Source organism: Balaenoptera ricei, chromosome 11 (genome assembly GCF_028023285.1).
Source record: "Balaenoptera ricei isolate mBalRic1 chromosome 11, mBalRic1.hap2, whole genome shotgun sequence".
Taxonomy (NCBI): domain Eukaryota; kingdom Metazoa; phylum Chordata; class Mammalia; order Artiodactyla; family Balaenopteridae; genus Balaenoptera; species Balaenoptera ricei.
In genome coordinates this window covers 32860864-32877830 of record NC_082649.1, presented here as the reverse complement: position 1 = coordinate 32877830, position 16967 = coordinate 32860864, and the positions used below count along the sequence as shown (strand labels likewise).

Genomic DNA, 16967 nt, shown 5'->3' with positions numbered 1-16967 from the left:
CGGCAGCCATGATGGATTTAAAGGCGCAGTACCGGCAAGAGCGGCAGCCAGACCGACGGACTGCGGGTGAGTCTTTGAGGGTACCTCTGGGGCTAAGAGTTGAAGTCCCGCTACCTCTTTCCTGCACTGCCAGACAAACGAACAAATGAGCCCCTCCGACCGAACTTACACAACTCCAGTCAGCCTTAAAAACTCCACCCCTCCCCGCGATTCTTCCCGCCCCTCGGCGTCCAGACAGAGGGACAGACGGCCTGCCCCGCCCCCTGCGCTACAGACTGACTCAGTGACCTCGGGATTGTCAGGCCCGGGTCCTCGTCCGTGACGCGGACCTCGGCCGTCCACCCGCACCACCTCCCGTCACCCCTGCCCATCTCACTCTATCCCCACCCTGGGCCTCAGGGCAGGTCGACAGCCTGGGACACTTCTCCACCGCATTCCCAGGCCCGGGAGACCAGCTCCCAGCGCCGCGTTTCCCTGTGATCCCGCAGCCGCTCAGAAGACTTGCCATTCTTCCCTGCATCATCGGGCGTCTGGGAGGCACCCTAAGGTGACTCCTCTCAGAGACAGTTAGTATGTGATCGTGATAGACACAAAACCATAGAAATGACTGGGCTAGGAGTGACCAGGTCTTCCTCCTCACCCTTTCCCAGGCACGCCCCTTGCCGCAGGTCTCAGATCAAATCTCACTCCCTTCTTGGGAGAAAATAGCTCCCCAGGCTTGGGGTGGGAGGTTGGCTTGGGGAAGGAGGAGGGACATTGGTCGTCTTTGAAGACCTGTAGGCAGGGGAGGGAGGGCGTTTGTCCTGGGTGGGGCTCCATGCCAGGTCCTCTGGGTGGCTGTGAAGTGGTGAGAGAAGGGGTGGGAACTCTGGGCTTCTGGACTTTGGGCAGGGCAGATCCTTCTGAGTTCCTGGCTGTTTGAACAGAGTTTCTTCTGAGCTCCCGCCTGAACACCACAACCAAGGGCTATATACAGGTAAGAAAACTTCAAAGATGAGAAACAAGGCCCTTTTGAGGAAGCAGGAAGACAGCCTGAGACCTGGGGTTTCAGGCTAGTGGGGAAAGAGGCAGAGCTGACCAGGTTTGGAGATGCTAGGCTTAGTTAGCCCCATGGGTGACGCAACCTGAAGACTTTGAGCCTCTAGGCCCCTCTTATCTGGGTCTTGTGATGAAGGCTCCTCTCTTTTTCTGTCCCTCTCTTTCTTGGTTTAACTTTGAAACCTATTCCTTCCCCTGTTTTGAAAACTTTGCACTATTTTCTGCATACCTCTGGTCTGCTTTAACTCCATTCCCTTTGCAGCTCTCTCGGACACCCTCTGTGTTCCCTATAGTGCTGTCTTTCCTGATTCCTTTTGCTAACCCAAGCTCTCTCTCCAGCTCCTTTTCTATTGTGTTCCTTAGTTCTAAATCCCTCTGCTACTTCTCAGCACCTTTGTTCTTTCTACAGTTTTTCATTCACGTCAATTTGCCTCCCTCTCTCTGTCTCATGACCTTAGCTTTGTGTCTGGTGTCATCACAGGCTACCCCCCCACTGGTCACTCTCTCTCTCCAATTAAACCACAGGGTCCCCCCCTACTGGTTCTCGTCCCTTCATTTGGATCCCTCCCGCCCAAGGCGCTCAGCCACTCTTTCCAATCTTTACCCCGCCTGAGCTCTGTTGTTTCTCTGTAGCCCAGGCAAGGTCCCCCAGCCAGGATGTCGGGCCTGGTATTGGGACAGCGGGATGAGCCTGCAGGGCACCGGCTCAGCCAGGAGGAGATCCTGGGGAGCACTCGTCTGGTGAGCCAAGGGCTGGAGGCCCTCCACAGTGAACACCAGGCTGTGCTGCAAAGCCTCTCCCAAACCATCGAGTGTCTGCAGCAGGGAGGCCATGAAGAAGGGCTGGTGCATGAGAAGGCCCGGCAGCTGCGCCGTTCCATGGAAAACATCGAGCTGGGGCTGAGTGAGGCCCAGGTGAGGGGGAGGAGGTGGTGCCAAGTGGCCCAGGGTAGATGGAGGAGCAGTTGTCTGATTAGGGCTTTGAGGTCACTTGGGATCCCCTTGTCCTAATTGCTTGCATTCATTCACCCAGTAAATATGTATTAAGCCTCTACCATGTGCTAGGCACTACTCTCCTGGACACTAGAGACACATCACTGAACAAGAACAGCCATAAACCTTGCCATCTTGGAGCTTACATTCTAGCTGGGGGAGGCAGACAATACACGAATAAATAAGTGATTCAGTATGCCGCAATGATAACTGTTAAGGATGAAAGGATAAAAATAAAGCAAGGAAGGGGACTGGGGCGTATGGGGAGAGGATACAGTTTGAGATAGGGTGGTCAATAAAAGCCTCATTGAAAAGGCGCCATTTGAGCAAAGATTTGAAGATGAGGGAATGAGTCATACAGTAAACGGGGGAAGAGCATCCTAAACAGAGTGGACAGCAAGTGCAAAGGCCCCGACCTGGAGCCTTCCCGATGAGTTCACTGAGGGGCCAGTGTGGCTACAGGACAGTGAATGAGGACAAGCAAAATAGAAAATGAAGTTGGAGAGGTGGTGGAGGCAGGGGACAGATCCTGTGATTCCGTAGGCCATCGTAAGGACTTGGCTTCTACTTTGAGTGAGACGGAAGCTATTGGAATGTTTTGAGTGGAGAAGTGATGTGGTTTAACATTTTAAAAGGATCATTTGGCTGCAGAGTTGAGACCAGACTCTAGGGGAACAAGGGCAGAAACAGGGAGGCCAGTGAGGAGGCAATTCTCATAATCCAGGTGGGACTTGATGGTGGCTTGGCCCAGGGCGGTAGCTCTAGAGGTGGTGAGAAATTGGATTCAGGGTATGTTTTGAAGGTAGAGTCATCACTACCCAACCCTTCCTCCTGGCCCCTGCCAGTCTTGCCGGCTTCTCTCCCGCCTATCCCTCAACACTCCTATCCAGAGCCCAGCGCTCACAGGATTGCCCACCTAGGTGATGCTGGCTTTGGCCAACCACCTGAGCACAGTGGAGTCGGAGAAACAGAAGCTGCGGGCTCAGGTCCGGCGGCTGTGCCAGGAGAACCAGTGGCTCCGGGACGAGCTGGCAGGCACCCAGCAGCGGCTGCAGCGCAGCGAACAGGCCGTGGCTCAGCTGGAGGAGGAAAAGAAGCACCTAGAGTTCCTGGGACAGCTGCGTCAGTATGACGAGGATGGGCACACCGCGGTGAGCATGTGCAGGCGAGGCTGGCTCGGGGGCGGACAGCTGGGAGTCACCACAAACGTGGGGGCAATTGCTCCATCATCCACAAGGGCCAGCAGCCCTGCCCAGCCTGCCCCCATCTGGCAGAATTCAGGTCCTGACACCAACTCCAGATGGCAGCAAGGGAGAAACAAGGGTCACTCATTCAGTCAACATTTGATCAAATGACTACTATATGTCAGGCGCAGTGCACTCTGCTGGGGATGCAAAGTAAACAAGGCAGAGTTCCTGCTCTGACAATAATAGGTTTTTTTGCGGGGGACAGATAAGCATTTGGACAATTCCAATTCAGAATCCTAAGCTCTGCAATTAGGGAAAGCACAGCCCCATTGAGCAAGTCCTAAAATTTGCTCTCAAAATGTGTGGAATTTAACCCTCACTCAACAGGCATTTATATATCTCTGTGCCTTAGGCAATGCAAGAAGATGTGTGGCAGGTAGATGTAAGGAACTACAAAAGAGAGTTTCTGCCTTCTTGAGCTTATCGTGTAGCTGTAGGAACAAGGCTTACATGTGAGAACACGTATGTGACAACACAAACAGCAAGTGCCCAGTGCTGGAGGAGTGGTTCAGTCAGTGTGGGAGGGATCCCAAGGAGATAGGTTCCTGGGGGCTGGAATGGTCTGAAAGATTCACAGAGGAGGTGGGAAGCAGGGATGGGCAAGATTTAGGTTGGATTTTTAAATTTTTATTTTATTTATTTTTTTCTTTGGTTTAGGAATTGGGATGGATTTTGGTCGTCTATGAGGGAGAGGGAGGAGCTTTCTAGACCGGGGGGTGTGTGTGTGTGTGTGTGTGAGATAGATTCATAGATAACGCTCCAGGGCTGGAAAGGTTGTCTGACCCAGGGAAAGTGGGATGATTTGTATGGGACACACTGGTGAATCTGGGCGGGAGAGTTGAAAGTGTTTGTACAAGGCTGCAGTGCCTGGTGGGGTGAAGCATTTTTGCCTGGTGTGAAAGTAGGTTATTCAGTGAGGATTGGGCACTACATTCAGAGTGAGTGGTGGCAGATGAAGGGTGTCAGGCTGAGCTAGACACTTTGGGTACGTGTCAATAAGATAGGACATACCTCTGCCCCCAGGAGAGACAGGACAGACATGTAATCAGTGTAAACACACAGGGATCAACACGGGACTATAATTACAAGAGTTGAGGGGGAGAGAGGTGGAGGGTGAGGGTGCTTAGGAAGGAAGGAAGGAAGCCCTCTGGATGTGAAGGAAGGGAAAGTCATGAGATTTTGGCAGAAGCATCTCTTGTTTTTGTTTTGTTGTTGTTATTTTTTGTTTTTTTTGGCCGTGCCGTGCGGCATGCGGGATCTTGGTTCCCGGACCAGGGATCGAACCTGTGCCCCCTGCAGTGGAAGCATGGTGTCTTAAACACTGGACCGCCAGGAAAGTCCCCATCTCTCATTTTTTATGAACAAGAGAGGCCTAAGCTTGGCGGGACAGATGCTGGCCTTCCCAGGGGCAGGGACATGAACAAGGGACTTGTCCTAGGCCCCACCTGTCAATGATTTCATGGTTTAGAGGGGGCTTGAAGAGGCTACTGAGGCTATCTTGGCCCAGACATGCTGCTTCTTCCCTTCCAGGAGGAGAAGGAAGGTGATGCCTCCAAGGATTCCCTGGATGACCTCTTCCCCAATGAGGAGGAAGAGGACCCCAGCAATGGCTGTGAGTCTGCCTCTGGAGTTGGAAGGTGAAGGGGGGCATCAGGAGGCTGGTCGCAGCTGTGGCCCACCCTGAACACAGGATGCTCACCATCCAGGAATAGGTTTTCCACTTCCTCTGGAGATGGGCCAGGGACCAGTACTTTGATTTCCTCAGCTTCCCCCTTATTCATCAACATGTATTAAGCACTTAGCCTGTGTCAGGCACTGTGCTGGGCACCAGGGAGACGAAGATGAGCACGACACAGGTCTCGCCAGTAAGGAGCTCACAGTCGAGTGGAAGAGTGACCCCAGAGGGGAAGAGCATGAGCTCCTCAAGGGAAAGGACCAGGTCTTTCTTATCTTTGTATCCCTGGCACAGCCCGTGCCTCATGCTTATTGAGTAGTTTGTTGAATGAACGAATGACTGGGTGAACAAATGGGATTGTGATGGGCATGGGGCAAGGGAGTGGGCAAAAGAGTAGCAGATGAGGCAGGTCTATGTCGGGAGCCTGGTGGGGGGTAGGCACAGGCACGGAACAAGTCTTAGAGTGGGGTGGGGAGGGCAGACAGCAAAGGGAGAGGCAGCGTCATCTGAGGAAGTCTCCTGTCTTTTTCTGCGATGGTGTAGTGTCCCGTGGCCCGGGTGCCCAGCACAGCGGCTATGAGATCCCGGCGAGGTTGCGGACACTGCACAACCTGGTGATCCAGTATGCAGCCCAGGGTCGCTATGAGGTAGCTGTGCCACTCTGCAAGCAGGCACTGGAGGACCTGGAGCGCACGTCCGGCCGCGGCCACCCCGACGTGGCCACCATGCTCAACATCCTAGCTCTGGTGTATCGGTAAGTACGGCCTCCTCCTCGCACGAACCTGCCTCCACGTTCCCGCCTTGATCCGCCTTTGGCTCTCATGCCTCCTCTCCACAGGGAACCTCTTCTCCCTCCCACCTGGGGGCTTTCTTCTATACCAGACTCTTATTCTTTCATACCTGAGCCCCTAACCTCAGAGAATACTCATCCCTCAGGTTTTTTGCTTCTCTCATCTCTCCTCTGGGGAGGGTCTCCTTCTCTGTTTCTGCCTCTTGCATCTTATGCCTTATGGCCTTCTCTGGGCATGGCAACTCTCAGCGTGTGTCAGTGAACCCCTCTCACTGCTCCCACCAGGCTTCCTGTCTCCTCATGGGGGGGCCCAATCCCTAAATGTACCTCAGTTGTCCCAAAGGGAAGGAAGTAAGGAGATGGCTTAGGGCCAGAGTTCGGGCTAACCCCTTGCCCCTTTTGTCCTCTTACAGGGACCAGAATAAGTATAAGGAAGCTGCCCTCCTGCTGAATGATGCCCTCAGCATCCGGGAGAGCACCTTGGGCCGGGACCACCCTGCTGTCAGTATTCCTTGCCCTCCTTCCCCTGTGCTCTCTCAGCTTGTTCATCTGCTTCCCTCAGCCTGCTCCCTGGGGGTTCTCAGGAGGGAGGCATGAAGACTCATTTCTCCCAGGCACTGTCTGCTGATCCCAGTGGTTCTCAACTCTCTGAGACCCAATGAATCCTTCTTATAATGAACATTTTCCTAAAACTTAACTCGTAGATAATGTAACCAACCTACCTGTATAATTTCCTCAAAAGTTGAATGGTACCCTATTAATATAAAAGAGAAACGAGGAAAGTGATTTATAATAAAATAATATGTATAATACATTACAGTAAAATGAAAATGCGAAACAATAACAGTTGTGTTGAGTACAACAATGCTAGAAGACATAATATAGTAGTCTGATATATAATGACTGAATAACTTTAGATTTAGAAGAAGTAAAACCAGTAAGTCATTCTACATAAAAGTACGTATTAGAAAAATGACAGAGCAGAAGAATTGGCGCGTGCAAGATTAAAATCCAGTGTTAGAATAAGTGATAATGGACCAGATTTACTTGTCTGTGATAAGAGAGAGAGAAATAACCTTAAGTAGGGATAGCATGCCAAGACAAATGCTGGATTTGTCAAAGTGGAGACAATGAGAAATAAGATATTTTTGAAAATGAGCTGACTGTGGAAAAAGAATTCCCTGTGTTATGATGCATGATAGACAGGGAGGGATGATGTAACTCAGAAAACATAACTCTTGTCTTGATATCCCACCAAGTATCAAAGCTTATATTCAGCGTTTGAAAGTCTGGCAGGACCTTCAAAAGATGCCTGAGCTGTCCCACACAGGCAGTACATCTGTAGCATCCTTGCCTCCCCAAAGGCTCCTAATATTTATGGCAACCAAAAAAAACCCTGCCTCCAGAAATGTCCACAAATCTATTTCGAGGGTGATACCACCCCCATGGAGAACCTCAGAGCCACGGGGGTCAGTACTTTCCCCTCTGCCGCCTCTGGTTCGGGTGGCAGAGTCCATTTGTCTGGGCGTTGTGCAGCATGGCACCCTGCTGTTCAAGGTCCTTTGCAGCACCAGTTTCTGATGGGGGCAGGCCTGTCTTCCTAGGTGGCTGCCACACTCAACAATCTGGCTGTGCTCTATGGCAAGAGGGGCAAATACAAGGAGGCGGAGCCGCTGTGCCAGAGGGCCCTGGAGATTCGAGAAAAGGTGCCTGTGCCCTCTGCCTGTTCTTCCCTGTTGTGGTGACCCCTCCTCCACCATCTCTCTTCTGATCTACCCTTGCCCCTCACTTCTTTTCGTCTCACCCCCCATCTCTGCCTTATCCCCTGTTCTATCATTCCCTTCCCCCTGCTCCCTGCATGGGCACGTGCGCACACACACGCACACGCACACACACACACACACAAGCACACGCATAATCACAGCCATCTGTCTGTCCTTTGTACTCCTCCAGGTCCTGGGCACCAACCACCCAGATGTGGCAAAGCAGCTGAACAACCTGGCCCTGTTGTGCCAAAACCAGGGCAAGTATGAGGCTGTGGAGCGCTATTACCGGCGGGCACTGGCCATCTATGAGGGGCAGCTGGGGCCGGACAACCCTAATGTAGCCCGGACCAAGAACAACCTGGTGAGGGCAAAGGTGGTGGGAGGAGGGAAGGGGAAGCATCATAGTCTGGTACACTGACCTCATCGCCTTTGTGCCCTGCTCTGGGGCTGCCTTTGGGGCTGAGGGGTCTGCTTCCTTCCCGTGGGAAGGCAGAAGTTCCGTAGCCTCTTGGGAGTTGAGTGGAGTGGGAACACCCTGGACCCTGCAGCTAGACAAAGAGGTGTGAGGTGGATCTCTGGGGAAAGTCATAAAGAGACCAAGAAGTGGAAATCCCAGGCCTGGCCGAGACCTTATCTCTACCTCTTGCTCCTGTGTTTTTGCCTTCCTGCCCCCAGGCTTCCTGTTACCTGAAACAAGGGAAGTATGCTGAGGCTGAGACACTCTACAAAGAGATCCTGACCCGTGCCCATGTGCAGGAGTTTGGGTCTGTGGATGGTGAGTGGTGAGGGCCTGGGCAGGGAGCTGCAGGGAGGAAAGGAAATGCAGACCAAAGGTTGGGGGGTTGACCACAATGGTTCCCAAGGGGGAGCCAGACCCCTTTAGTCCAGCCCTGTCGGCCTCTGGGTCCTGGCTCCCCCCGTACTGTCCAGCTCCGTTCTCTAACCTCGCCACCCCATCCCATGTATCACCCTCAGACGACCACAAGCCCATCTGGATGCATGCAGAGGAGCGGGAGGAAATGAGCAAAGTGAGTGGGGGGCCCAGCCTGGGGCGCCCGAGGCTACCAGGGCCTCTGACCTACTCCTGCCCCAGCCCAGCTCCTCATTTCCCATCCAAGCACCAGCCCCAGGTGCATGGTGCCTTCCCCAGCCCAGCCTGCACCCCAGCCCTGCGCCAGCTTGTACCCCAGCGTCTCGGTACTCTCATCTCTGGCTTCACCTCCCACTCTGTCCTCCTGCAGAGCCGGCACCGTGAGGGCAGCACGCCCTACGCCGAGTATGGAGGCTGGTACAAGGCCTGCAAAGTGAGCAGGTGAGCTGCGGGTGAGCAGCCGGCTTGGCCTCCGATGCCCTCCATCCAAGCCCGGCTTCCAACTTCCTGGACCTTCCCCTTCTTCACTTGGACCTTCCCTCGGCCTTAGTTCTGCTCCCTCTCTCCTGCTTGTTTTCTGAGTCCGTCTTCTTTTCCTTCCCTGGTCTCCCCCGTCACAGCCCCACAGTAAACACAACCCTGAGAAACCTCGGAGCTCTGTACAGGCGCCAGGGAAAGCTGGAGGCAGCTGAGACCCTGGAGGAATGTGCCCTGCGTTCCCGGAAACAGGTCAGAGACCAGGAGGGGAAGGAGGTCTGCAAGGTAGGGCCCTGGGGACAGGATGGAGGACCACTGAGGCTGCTTGTGACTCTCTGAAGGGTAAGAGGAGAGGCTGAGGAGGAAGACAGGACAGGCAGGTGAGACTCTTTTGTGACTGTGGTTGTTTTTTAAGTGTGTTCTTACCCCCTACCTGCCCTTTGTGGTCAGGACTCCAAGTTCAAGGTTCACTTCACTAAATGGGACTATTATAGGAAGCCCTGCCTTTTAATAACGTGAAGAATCTTCTGAGGTGGGGCACGGGCAGTGTGGGTGAGAGGGTTGTGGTTGAGGGGAATCAGAGTTTCTCAAATTGAGGGTCTTGACTCAGTGGGTCCTGAAATCAATTCAGTGTGGGCCTCAGCTAAAGATCGATGTGTATCTATATGTGGGAACGCATTGCAAATAGAAAAGGTGCGTGTACTGGGAAGTCTCAAAGAAAAATGTTTTCTTTGTTGCGGCTGATGGTGAGAAAAAGTTTGGAAGCCCCATCCTGAGGAGTTCAGAAGTGGGAAGTCCCAGCTCCTTCCTTTTCCTTCCAGGGCACTGACCCTATCAGCCAGACCAAGGTGGCTGAGCTGCTTGGGGAGGGTGACAGTGGAAGGACCTCCCAGGAGGGCCTTGGGGGCAGTGTGAAATTCGAGGGAGGTGAAGATGCCTCAGTGGCTGTGGAGTGGTCAGGGGTAAGTCTGATCGTCGCCCCTTGATCTCTCCTGCCTCTCCTGCTGGTGGTGGTGAGAGGCTCTGAGCCTGTAGGATGCGTGTAGGATGTGCGTGTCGGAGGGGGCGTTGTCCCCACCCCAGTTTAGTTAGCCCATCCCTCTCAGGGGTCTCTCTGCAAGCCAGCTGTTGACCAGGCTCTTGTTTTCAGTCGCTGGGCTTTGGTGGGGAGGGGGAGGTGTGCAGAATAAATGGCAGGAGTAGACTCAGAGGCCAGTCTGCCTGGGATCCCTTTAGCTTCTGTTCCCCATCCCTCTCTGCCAGGATGGCAGCGGGGCCCTGCAGAGGAGTGGCTCTCTGGGCAAGATCCGAGATGTGCTTCGTAGAAGCAGTGAACTCCTGGTGAGGAAGCTCCAGGGGACCGAGCCCCGGCCCTCCAGGTACACCCTGAGACTGAGATATGGCAGAGTAGGCAGGTGAACCCTGGCCTCCAACTCCGCTTGGCCCCTCATCTCTGGAGGAGAAGAATCTTGGAGAGAAACGTGGAGGAGGTCACTGGGGTGGCCGTGGAGAGAGAGTGTGGGAAAAATGGGTGCCCCAGCGCGGGGACAACAGTACCTGAGCAGATGCTGGTAACTGATGAAGACAAGAGAGTGCGTGTATGTGTTTGTGGGGTGAGGTCAGATGGTGGGGAGGCAATGATCTGAGTGTGTGTGGTGGTGCCCAAGAGTCCCAAGCGTTAGGGCCACCCATGGGACGAGAAGAGGCCTCGATTCTTTCTTTTCCACTGTAGCGGCAACATGAAGCGGGCGGCCTCCTTGAACTATCTGAACCAACCCAGTGCAGCACCCCTCCAGGTGAGAGCAGTGCTCATGAGTGTATTGGTGGGTGAGAAAGAAAGGATAAGCCCAGTGGGGAGAGGGGAGAGTCATCTGGGATGAAGGCTCTGCCAGGGAATTGGAGGTGGGCAGACAGGAATCAAGCAGCTTGTTGGGGGTGGTGACCGCCAAGGGACAGTTTCGGGCCAGAGATAGTAGCAAATAAATTAATCAGGAGGGGAACAGGAATGAATGTTCTCTAAATGGGTACTTTGGAATTATGAATAATTCAGGAATGATTTGGGGATACTAATTGCTCTCCCCCTATAGCCACCATACTCCTCACCTTGGGGACTCAGCAGTAGATGAGAAGGGAGAAAGAAAAAAAAAGCATTAACTCATCTCCATTTGAGAAAACAGCAATGACATTTTTTTTTTTTTTTTTGGAGAAGAGTTCTCTGCTTTATTTCATTAGCGATGTCAGTGAGAAATTATGCAAAGGATGTATTGATGAGAATTAGTCTCTATAAGGTTACCCCAAAGCACTTTTACATCATGATATTGTAGAGATCGTATAAAGACTGTACAAGTTATATAACAAGAAATGAGTCTCTGTTAAAGAAGTAGCAATGACATTTTAATGGGAAACGACCACCTGTATCAACACATTCAAAGTGTATGCCAATATTCATGTGGTTCTTCCAGGTATTTTCTCCACCAGATTGTGGCCTTCTGGGAAATCATAGCAAAGACTAAACAAAGCCCAGAGCTTGGGGTTGAGGTTACAGGCTCCATCCTAGGTCCAGAGAGAGACTGCAGCCGTGAGATGGATAAGACTCCAGGGGACAGTCTTTGGGAGGCTGAGGTCCCTGGGCTGATGGCATGCTATTGTCTATTTCAGGTCTCCCGAGGCCTCAGTGCCAGCAGTATGGACCTCTCTTCAAGCAGCTGACATTCAACCCACCCCCCCTAGGTCTGCTGGGTCCCCCACACAGCCCTCACAGCATTCCCTATTGCTCCTGGCTCTTCCAGCCCCAAGGTGGGACAGTGAAGGGGGAGCGGTTAACCAGAAGATTGCTGCTGCCCTTAGGGTCTCAGCTCCCTCCTCAGGAATCCCCCTCAGGAAGGACCCTCAGGACATCCTCTCCCCACCCTGTGGTCCTCTAGAGTAGCTAGCTCTACCACTAGGGCCCCCAGAGTGGGTAAGGAGCAGGTGTGCACCTCAGAGATGCAGCCTGCTGCTGGCTTTTCTGTCAGAGGGTTTGGGGCTGGCCAGCGAACCTGCCTTGCCCTGGCCTCTCTTGTTCCCTCTGCTGCCTCACTTCAGGTCCATGTATTTCACTTTTCCTAAATAAAAGAATCAGGTAACCATTCAGCCACTTGAGTCCTAACTGAAGAGGGTAGGAAGCAAGGGTGGTGTTGGGGCCCCTCACAGAAGGGTGAGGGGCAGTGATGGATGGGGCAATAGGAGGAATGTTGCTTCTTGGATCTCTCCTCTCTTCCTTCCCCTGTTCGTATCCTCTCCAGCAGGGCCTGCAGGCAGGCGTCTGGGGGATGGGGGGAGGCCCACAACCCAAGGAGAAGGTGCTGTGGACTGGGTTGTCAGGGACATGTGGCGGCCATGTGGCAGGACCCTGGAGTCCTGGCGCCACTGCTCCTGGCCTGTGAGGCCCTCTGTGGTGGCCCCTCCTCCTCCCAGCTGCTTGGGGGAAGGGAGGTCTAAGCAGGCCTGGGGGGCCCTCCGGAGCCAGAGGGGGATGAGGCACTTACTATCCATACCCTCTCGGCATATCCTGGAGGCCCAGCAGCAGCTGGGGCCCATCTTCCAAAGCTTGACTCCTCCTGACCCGCCTCCTACACCCCTTGCTGCTTTCACAACAAAGAAAGAATGTGGGGGTGGTGGCGCTGGGGGTGGGGGGCGCCTGGAACAAGGGCTGTACTGGGCCTCCCCACAGCTGGAGACTTGGCCATGCCCTGACACAGCCCAGACTGCCTGGAGATGGACTTGGGATGAATTTGTCAGTTTAACAGCCTTCAGCCTGGTGTTCAGAGAGCCCAGTCTCTCTCTACCTTTGGGTTCAGATTGGTCCAGAGCCAAACCAGACCCTAGCCATGCACTGGTCCTCCTCTTCTCCAGGCTACTTCTCTCCTGGGGCTCCACAGTATCTCCAGGTTACCTTGCTTGGGGACACCAAGGACACCCTTCTGTTCTGGATCTCCCTCCGGATTTCAGGTTGCTGAGAAGTGAGCCAGAGCCCACCCTTTCCCCTCCCGCCCGGAGAATTTGGGGGGAACTGTTGGTCACAGCCCTCAGGAAAGCCCAGAAACCACGGTCTTCCCCAGGAGCCACGAAATTACAAAAGTCACTTTAGGTCCCTGCACACTAGGTGGTAGGCACAGCATCCGCTCCCCTATCTCGCTCAGGTCCCCACACTCCCCCGGGGCCTCCTCTCTGTCCCCCATCCGTCTCCAGACCCCTCCCCCAACTAGGAGCTCCTCCCCACAACGGCGGGGAGGGGGGCGTCGAGGGGGCGTCGCGGGGCGGGGCTTGGCGGTGGCGGCGGCGGCGGCGGCGGCGGCGCGCGACGGCTCGGAGGTACCGGGCGCGCGCGGCTCCGGCTCGGGACGCCTCGGGCTCTGACTCTGGCTGCGGCTGCTGCAGCGGCACCCGCGCTCCGGTGCGCTCGGCCTCCTGGGCCCGCCGGGGAGCGCTGACCGTGAGCCCGCCGTGCGCCCGCCCGCCCCCTTCCCCGGGCCCGCCGGGATGGGAGCCGCGCGCGGAACTCCGAGCAGCCCTCGCTGGCTGCCCCTGCTCAGCGTCCTGCTGCTGCCGCTGCTGGGCGGTGAGTCCCGGCGAGCTGGGGGAGCGCGGGAGCCCCTAGGGCCAAAGGGGGCGCCGTGGAGGTGGGCTTGGACAACTGGAGCGGGGGAGACACCCGGGCGTGGGGCAGGGGCTCGCTGGGCGGGGGACGAGGTCCCGGCGGCCGGGAGATGGCGAAGCCCCCGCTTACTCGGCCTGGCCCCTCTCGCCCCCGCGCCCGCGAGGACGCGTTTCCAGCCTCCCGGGAGTTTTCCCGGCCCGAGCCGAGAGTTTGGCTCGGGAACTGACGGGAGTTGCCGGCTCCCGGGCTCCAGTGGGGCGTTTCTTTGCGGGGGAGAAACGGCGCCCCCCCACACTTAGGGGGTGCAGCGCGGTGGCTGAGGGTGGGGGAGATGGAGTCCCCCCGGCAGGCTCAGCCTAGGTGAGGGAGGCCGGCCTGTGGCCGGATGCGGGACCGACCGGCGCGCGGGGCGCGGAGCTTTGTTACCTATGCCGGCTCGACGCTCCCGGCTTCCCTCCTCCAAGTTCCTGGGCCAGGCTGGGGACCCAGACGGCCCTGCTGGTGAGGGCGGAAGAAGGGAAAGAAGAGTGAGGGTCCGTCCCATCTCCTCCAGCTCCCGGCCCGAGCCCTGAGCCCACTCCCTCCCAGGGTCGGATCTGGGAGCTGAGAGTCCCAGGCTGTCTCGGTGACTCATGTGTGAAGGCCGCTGCCAAAATCGGGCATGGCTGGCCTGCAAAGGTGCGGACGGGGTTGGTTCTGCTCCTTCCTGGATTTCCATGCTCTCTCTCCCCAGCAAGGAAAGAAAATCTCTCTTTCTACGGACAAAAAGGCAAAAAGAGTTCATTCTGTCTTCTTGGAGGGCCTCAGCATTTTGATGAGGGTGTGGCCCCTATCTCTAGGGCAGACTGGACCCGAACCCTCCCCCCGCTTTATTTCCTGGCTTGATCACACCTGAGAGTCACCACCGAGGTGTTGAAGTGCTTTAGAGGAAAGCGCCAAGCTACCCGCACACCCCAAACACTCTGGACTGGAAGTATGCCCCTCCCACCCCGTGCCCCCTTCCAAAACCCAAGATCTTTGGTGATGATCCTGGCAGCAGCCCTCTCTGGGGGAACTGTGCCCAAGAAACCTGGTCCGAGCTTATCACTTTCCTCCTCTTTTGAAGAGTGGCCATGGGGAGGGTGGGGGTAGAGAATTGCCTTTTCTGACATCTCCCTGGCCTGCCAGCTGTTGAGGGGTTTGGTGCTGATGGAATGGAACATCTCCCCCACCCCTAGTTGTAAAAGCAGAGGTAATTGTAACCCAGGACCGAGAGGTAAGACCAAGTTCCCGGGATTCGGAGGAGGTGTTTCTGGAGCTGCCCTGTGTTCCTTCTGATGTGTGGGGTGGTAATGCTCACGGCAGAACCCACATCTGCTCCCGGAGGCAGTATGGAAGTTTTTTGCACAGCCAGCATAGGGGGCCCAGCCATATGGGCCGGTGGCCCAAGCTCACAGGCTTCCTAGGTCTGCAAGCTGTTTGGGTTTTGGTGTATGGGGTGCCAGACATGGCTACCTTCACTGCTGATGTTTAGAGTTCTGGGGAAGATTCTGGTGGAGACGGGGCTCTTGTTCAACAAATGCTAAATTCCTAAATTCCTTCCATGAGAAGACGACTCTGACGTTAAGCGATGTTAATCCGGTGACTGGTGTTTAGCGAAGGGGTGGGTTCTGGTGGGGGGAGTTAGGGCAGGCTGAGGGCTGGGGACTGGAGGTCTGGAATCTCCTCTGGGGGTGGGGAGATGTCTTGTGCTCAACAAAGGAACATTTTAATGAGAGCCTTAAATCAGTTCCATCAAATGTGTCTTAGTGTGGAACCTGCCCATGCGCTGTAAACAGTTTCAGTCGAGGCTGAGGCGCCTGCTGTCTGTCTTCTGGTGAAATCCGGGGGCTCAGCCCACCCCTGGACGGCATGACTTCAGGGGGCAATGATTTTTCAATAGATAACAGTAGATTTTTCCATCTCATTGTGTAATTAGCTGGATTTGTAGTGAGACCCCGCTGCTAATAAGGCAGGAGTAGGGGACCTAGGCTGGCTAGGTTTGTGGATTAGGCCATTTTGAAGTTTGGGTAATTATGCTGTAAATGGCTGAGGAACTTTCCGAACTTTGAGATCCCCGTTGTGATAAACGTGGTGGAGGAGGAGGAGAGGGCTTGACGTTTGAAACCTGGGATTCTTCGCCTCACCGCTGGAATGGTTGGTTGGGGTCACTACCCATCCCTCTTCCCACCCCCATCTCTGGGTTCTTTCCTCCAGGATCTTGTTTCTTTGGGGAAATTGAATTGTCGCGTCCTGAGATGGCTTCTACAGCCTGTAATTCAGGCCTTTTATCAGTGATGGGCTTTCTCAGATGTTGGGAAGTATGGCGGGAGGGCTAGAGTAATTTCTGCTCATCACCTGCCAAAGGATCTAGTCAGACTCCTGGCGTTCAGAGCAGGGCTGAGTGGTGGAGAGAGCCCAGGCCATCGGGATGAAGTGTTTGCCCAAACAGGAACTCAAGGTTCTTTGACAGGCCCTGTGGCCCTGGCAGATTTCTTCACCTCACAGTTTGCCTCCTCTGTAAAGGGACTTACTTCCTGAAGTTGTGCTGAGGATTAAATGTAATGAAGTATATAAAGGGCCCCTTTCTTGTTCTTTCCTCTCCGGTGGTGTGCTGACAGCATACCTTTCCAGCTTTACAATCACCCCCAACAATAAACATGTTCCACTCACTGGAACCCTCCATTCCAGCCCAACTAGTCTCTTTCCCATCCCCTAAAACATACGGGGTTTCGAAGACCTTTCTTTTCTCTCTGGCCGGTCTCCTGGTATGTGCCGCCTTCCCCACCTCTTTTGCCAACCCCACCTCCACTTCCTTCCTGAAGCTGTCCCATCTCTCCTACCAGAAGGTGGATGCCTGGAGAACTTCTGGACTCTTAGGCCATCTTCAATATTTTTGCCCCACTTGGGTTTTAACTTACTGAAGGGATTTAACTTACTGTAGAATTCATTGCGGTGGTATCTTATTTATAGTAGTAGATCCTTATCTAGGTTTATTAAAAAGTGAATGACGCATTTGGGTACAGGGCAGAGTGACCAATGGCAAAGGTAAACAGCCCCTTTGCCTGCTAGGCAGTGGGGGGGGGGGGTTTGTGCCCTTTCCCACTTCTCTGGGTTGGGGTTGCCTGTCCCCTCTCCTTGTGCCTGTTCTACTGTGACCCAGTCAAGGGACCAGATCTTCCTTCCCTGTGTCTGGGCTGTCTGTTCTCTGTGGGGGTTTTCTGAGTTTTGATGCGGCAGGGCTTCTGGCTTTCTCTAAGAGTTCTGGGCATGGGCATCCACCTGTGCATATGGAGCTGACCTGCCTGGAAAGGCCACAGCTTAACCAGCATGAGCTATATAGGGGCCTAGATTATCTACAACTTTGACACTCAAAACAAGGGCCAGGGACTTCCCTGGTAGCGCAGTGGTTAAGAATCTGCCTGCCAATGCAGGAGACACAGGTTTGAGCCC

At 54.6% G+C, this 16967-nt stretch overlaps 2 protein-coding genes across 6 annotated transcripts in view; both read left to right on the top strand.

The window, feature by feature from the left end:
• The first annotated feature begins 3 nt into the window (after window positions 1-3).
• KLC4 (kinesin light chain 4) lies at window positions 4-11989 on the top strand. Of its 5 annotated transcripts, XM_059938649.1 has the most exons (18): window positions 48-66; window positions 400-547; window positions 892-976; window positions 1672-1953; window positions 2952-3182; window positions 4809-4890; window positions 5497-5707; window positions 6157-6244; window positions 7348-7449; window positions 7697-7870; window positions 8185-8284; window positions 8485-8537; window positions 8751-8821; window positions 9001-9109; window positions 9679-9819; window positions 10121-10236; window positions 10590-10653; window positions 11516-11989. In XM_059938649.1, exons 4-18 carry the CDS (start codon window positions 1696-1698, stop codon window positions 11564-11566), a joined length of 1851 nt encoding a protein of 616 aa, XP_059794632.1. In that variant the 5' UTR covers window positions 48-66; window positions 400-547; window positions 892-976; window positions 1672-1695; the 3' UTR covers window positions 11567-11989. The 5 variants fall into 5 exon arrangements, with proteins under 5 accessions (XP_059794630.1, XP_059794631.1, XP_059794632.1 ...); XM_059938648.1 differs by lacking the exon at window positions 400-547 and having other exon boundaries at window positions 11-66; XM_059938646.1 differs by lacking the exon at window positions 400-547 and having other exon boundaries at window positions 927-976.
• Window positions 11990-13210: 1221 nt separating this feature from the next.
• Window positions 13211-16967, top strand: part of PTK7 (protein tyrosine kinase 7 (inactive)) — a 60084-nt gene continuing 56327 nt past the window's right edge. Inside the window, exon 1 of the mRNA XM_059938644.1 lies at window positions 13211-13457. Coding sequence (XP_059794627.1) covers window positions 13379-13457 — 79 coding nt within the window. The 5' untranslated portion in view covers window positions 13211-13378. The remainder of the gene's footprint in view (window positions 13458-16967) is intronic.